Consider the following 3,486-nt stretch of genomic DNA (forward strand, 5'->3'; position numbering starts at 1 on the left):
ATCATTTTCTCAGCAACGGAACTGAGCTACTGCGCCGGTGCTTTGGGTTGGCGCCTCAAGCAAGGCACTGCGCCAACACCTAAAAATGCATTGAGCTACCCAGGCCTAGTAGTAGGGCAGAGACATCTAACGGTGCCTTTGAAGGATGGTAAAGGCCATCAGAGGCCATCAGAGGCCATCAGAGGATAGTTTCCTGCCATGTTTTAAGCAAAAAAGCTCCCTTGCTGCAAACCTCTAAATCCATTCCTTCGGGAAATGTTTCCAGTTAAAAGTGCTCTACACATCGACTATTCCTGTATCAGAAGCAATTACCAAGGTGCAAACAAATTGCCAAATTTGCCACGTTGAAACATGCCGAAACTGACATGTGAATGCATTTGCAACATTTTCTAGTTTACACAATAAAATGAACATACAGCTCTTTGTTATACACCTTACTATTACATTCTTCTTTACCGATGTCTTTACGAAAAAGCCCCCAGAAGCGACAGCAATTGATAGGTAAGTTTGGAGGGTGTGGGCAAACCTCGGGGCTAATGCCGTTTTAAGCGAATCTGAGGAAGATGAAAGGTCTGAGGACCTGGAGGAGCTGCACGACACCAGCAGGCATGGGCTGAAACGCAACCGGGAGGCCCACCCGAAGAAACACAAGCGCAAAGGACGGGCTTTGGACGACAGGAAACAGTGCGCCATAATGTACAAGAATGAAGAACCAGTGGGAATTTTGCAGGTGAAACCACAGCAAAGTTTCTTCTAATGTTGGAACGCTTCGGGCAATTTTAGCGCTTTGAGAACAGCTACCAGCTGCTGCCAGTGAGGAGCGAGGACAAGATTCCGGTAGATATCAGCCCTATGGATAAGACCAGCAGTGAAGAAGTGAAGCAAGACACGAAAAGACACACAGGAGACGAGAATTTGATGGAGTTTTCCGATGAAAAATACCCGACAATCTTCGCAAAGTTCAAAGTCGATAGCCGACTGGAGAAGGAGGGCAGCCTAAAAAGTCGAACTTTGGAAAAACGAGCTTCTAAACCCAGCAATTTACTCAGCGAAAAACACTCAGACTACTTAAGGTAGGCTGCCGTCGGCCCCGCTTGCTTCTTCCGACAGTCCCATTGTAGATCGGCCCTTTTAAGATTGCAGTCCAACGACGAATCGGCTGCAGGAGATCTAAAGGGCATTTTAAACGACATGGGCCTAATCGACGATCCGCAAGCCGCTAAACGCGAAGTCGAAGATGAAGATCTGGAGCACGGAAGCAACAAAATCACCCTGCTCAAGGCAAGCAATCCAAACTCCCCCACTGGGCATCAAAATCACCTCCTACTGTAGATCGACCGCAAAAGCCCCCGATCCAAGCGAGGAAAACCAAAGGAAAAGTCCGTAACAAAACACTACGCAATGATCGAGATTCCCGAACCAAAATCCATCAACGAGGACGAATATATTGACGAATACCTGAGCAAACACCCCGAACAGGCCAAGCAGCTGGATCAGGAGCAGCGGGAGAAGAGATCTGAAGATATGGGCAAGCAAATGGAGCAACAGATCCAGGAGCGCCTGAACCGGATAAAGGAGGAAGTGCGCAATGAAATAGAGCAAATCAAAGCCAACGGCAACCCGAATCTCGAAGAGGAGGAGGAAGAAGAAGCGAATGAGGAGGAAGATGGGAAGCCGCAGAGGTTTGCAGGTGGGGCCGAAAAACGCCCAGGTTTCATCCAATGGGGTTTTGTAGGAAAAAGCGAAACATCATCAGCAATCTGATGGAGGAGGAAACCAGCGACTTGGACCCGGTGCTGATTGGAGACAGTAATCCCTCTCCTCATATCAGAATAAGGCGGGGCCTAGATGGTTCAATTCCTGCAGCAAATACTTACCAGCATCAACAACCTGGTAAGATTTTGATTAGATTTACCCACTAGCTGACCCAAAAAAAACAGTACCAACAGCCGACCCGCTAGTTGTGGCCACCACGCATCCCTTCTCTCTTCGCCGCTTAAAAGAGTTTCCAGAACAATACCGAGCAGATGAAGAAGTTGCTGATGTCGAAGACGAGCAAACCATCAGAGAGAAAAAGGCTTGCAAATGTGCAGGAAAAGACTGCAAATGCGGCAAAGTCTCCGCTTCAGCTGATGAAAGCCACCTGATCTACGTCGATGGAGCTCCGCTCCTGATGCGCAATCAAGAGCGATTTGCCAGGAGCAGTGAAACCAATCGGAAGAGTCAACTTTCCAAAGCTTTGACGGATGGCGGGTACACTCTGGATCTGGACCCGGAAGTCTACCGAATTGCCGAAGTAGATGGGCGGAAAAAGAGGAGCAATTTCCTGGATTTGGTGGCTGTCCATGGAGGCGGCGCAGTTCTGGATCATCTGGTTTCCATCCGGCAAAGAAGCATGCGCGCTAAACGAACGGCTGGTGATAAAGAGCCATTAACACTCATGGATATGTCTGGGGAGGATTTGTTTGGGGCGTTGCCCCAAGGCTTTGATGGCGAGCTGACGCGATCTAAACGGGTGAAGCGAAGCTGAACTAGATTGGGTTAAGTACAAATGTGCAGGCACTAAACTGATTGACAAAAGGGCGCCACTGTATATACACTGTTTGTAATAGAAACGTATTTTATCACTGGGTTGTTATTAAAAGCCATCATAGTCCTACTGGAAGAACAAAATTTATTTTAAATATTCACCATTTCGACAAATAAAAAACCTAACAAAATAAGTTGTATTGCACTTGTTGTACATAGGCCTGGTAAATGAAGCTTCACCAGCAATGCATGAGCGGAACAAAGCACATTGTCTAGACGCGTGTAGAACACAGACAAGCCACAGTTTCTTGCTCCTTCCAACACACGCATCTACTACGTCTCTGCCTGGTTCCACTCATACATTGCTGAGGGCAAACGTTCTTTGGCCACACCCGTAAGTCATACATAACATGTTCACTAAAACAATATAAAAAATAACGCTTTCCTCGCACGTTATGAAGCAAAATTTGAAAATATCGATCTCAGCTTGATCCCACAACATGAACGGCTTATTATAGTGTCGACATCGATACATTTGTTACATGGTTTCGCAAGAACACATTCAGTGCTTAAGTTAATGGATTGAGAAAAAAATGTAATTTTTCAACGCTCACAGCCAACATCGCAGGTCAACAGTGTTTTGATTTAATGTGAAGCAATTTTCGTAATTAAGTAGAAATTTGCTTGAAGATAGTTAAAAGTTCGGGAACTGCCAAAAACATTCCCGAATGAGTTCGAAACTTGATGGTAACGGAGATTGAAAAAGCTCGGTGTTTGACTCTTAGAAGTCGTTTAGATCACCCGCAACTAACAAGCAGAATCAAACAAAAACGTTACTAAAAATGCATATTGCGGCTGTATACAGCGTGTCCAAAGTCCAAAGTGAAAAAAATCAAGAATCGTGAAATTCCGAACGCAGCACCATGTTGGATGGAGGCCAATAGGGCCGAAACTGGT

At 46.0% G+C, this 3,486-nt stretch overlaps 1 protein-coding gene across 3 annotated transcripts; it reads left to right on the top strand.

Annotated features, from left to right (window-relative positions):
* Positions 1-304: 304 nt before the first annotated feature.
* LOC109545706 (probable inactive protein kinase DDB_G0270444) lies at positions 305-2,627 on the top strand. Of its 3 annotated transcripts, none has more exons than XM_019916539.2 (7): positions 305-501; positions 550-730; positions 784-1,073; positions 1,122-1,281; positions 1,333-1,682; positions 1,736-1,893; positions 1,941-2,627. In XM_019916539.2, the coding sequence occupies exons 1-7, from the start codon at positions 407-409 to the stop codon at positions 2,528-2,530; spliced, it is 1,824 nt and encodes a 607-aa protein (XP_019772098.2). In that variant the 5' UTR covers positions 305-406; the 3' UTR covers positions 2,531-2,627. The 3 variants fall into 3 exon arrangements, with proteins under 3 accessions (XP_019772098.2, XP_019772099.2, XP_048518354.1); XM_019916540.2 differs by having other exon boundaries at positions 1,137-1,281; XM_048662397.1 differs by lacking the exon at positions 305-501 and having other exon boundaries at positions 604-730; positions 798-1,073.
* The last annotated feature ends 859 nt before the right edge of the window (positions 2,628-3,486 follow it).

Source organism: Dendroctonus ponderosae, unplaced genomic scaffold (genome assembly GCF_020466585.1).
Source record: "Dendroctonus ponderosae isolate FM_Combo_2020 unplaced genomic scaffold, Dpon_F_20191213v2 Dpon_F_20191213_1083, whole genome shotgun sequence".
Classification (NCBI taxonomy): Eukaryota; Metazoa; Arthropoda; class Insecta; order Coleoptera; family Curculionidae; genus Dendroctonus; species Dendroctonus ponderosae.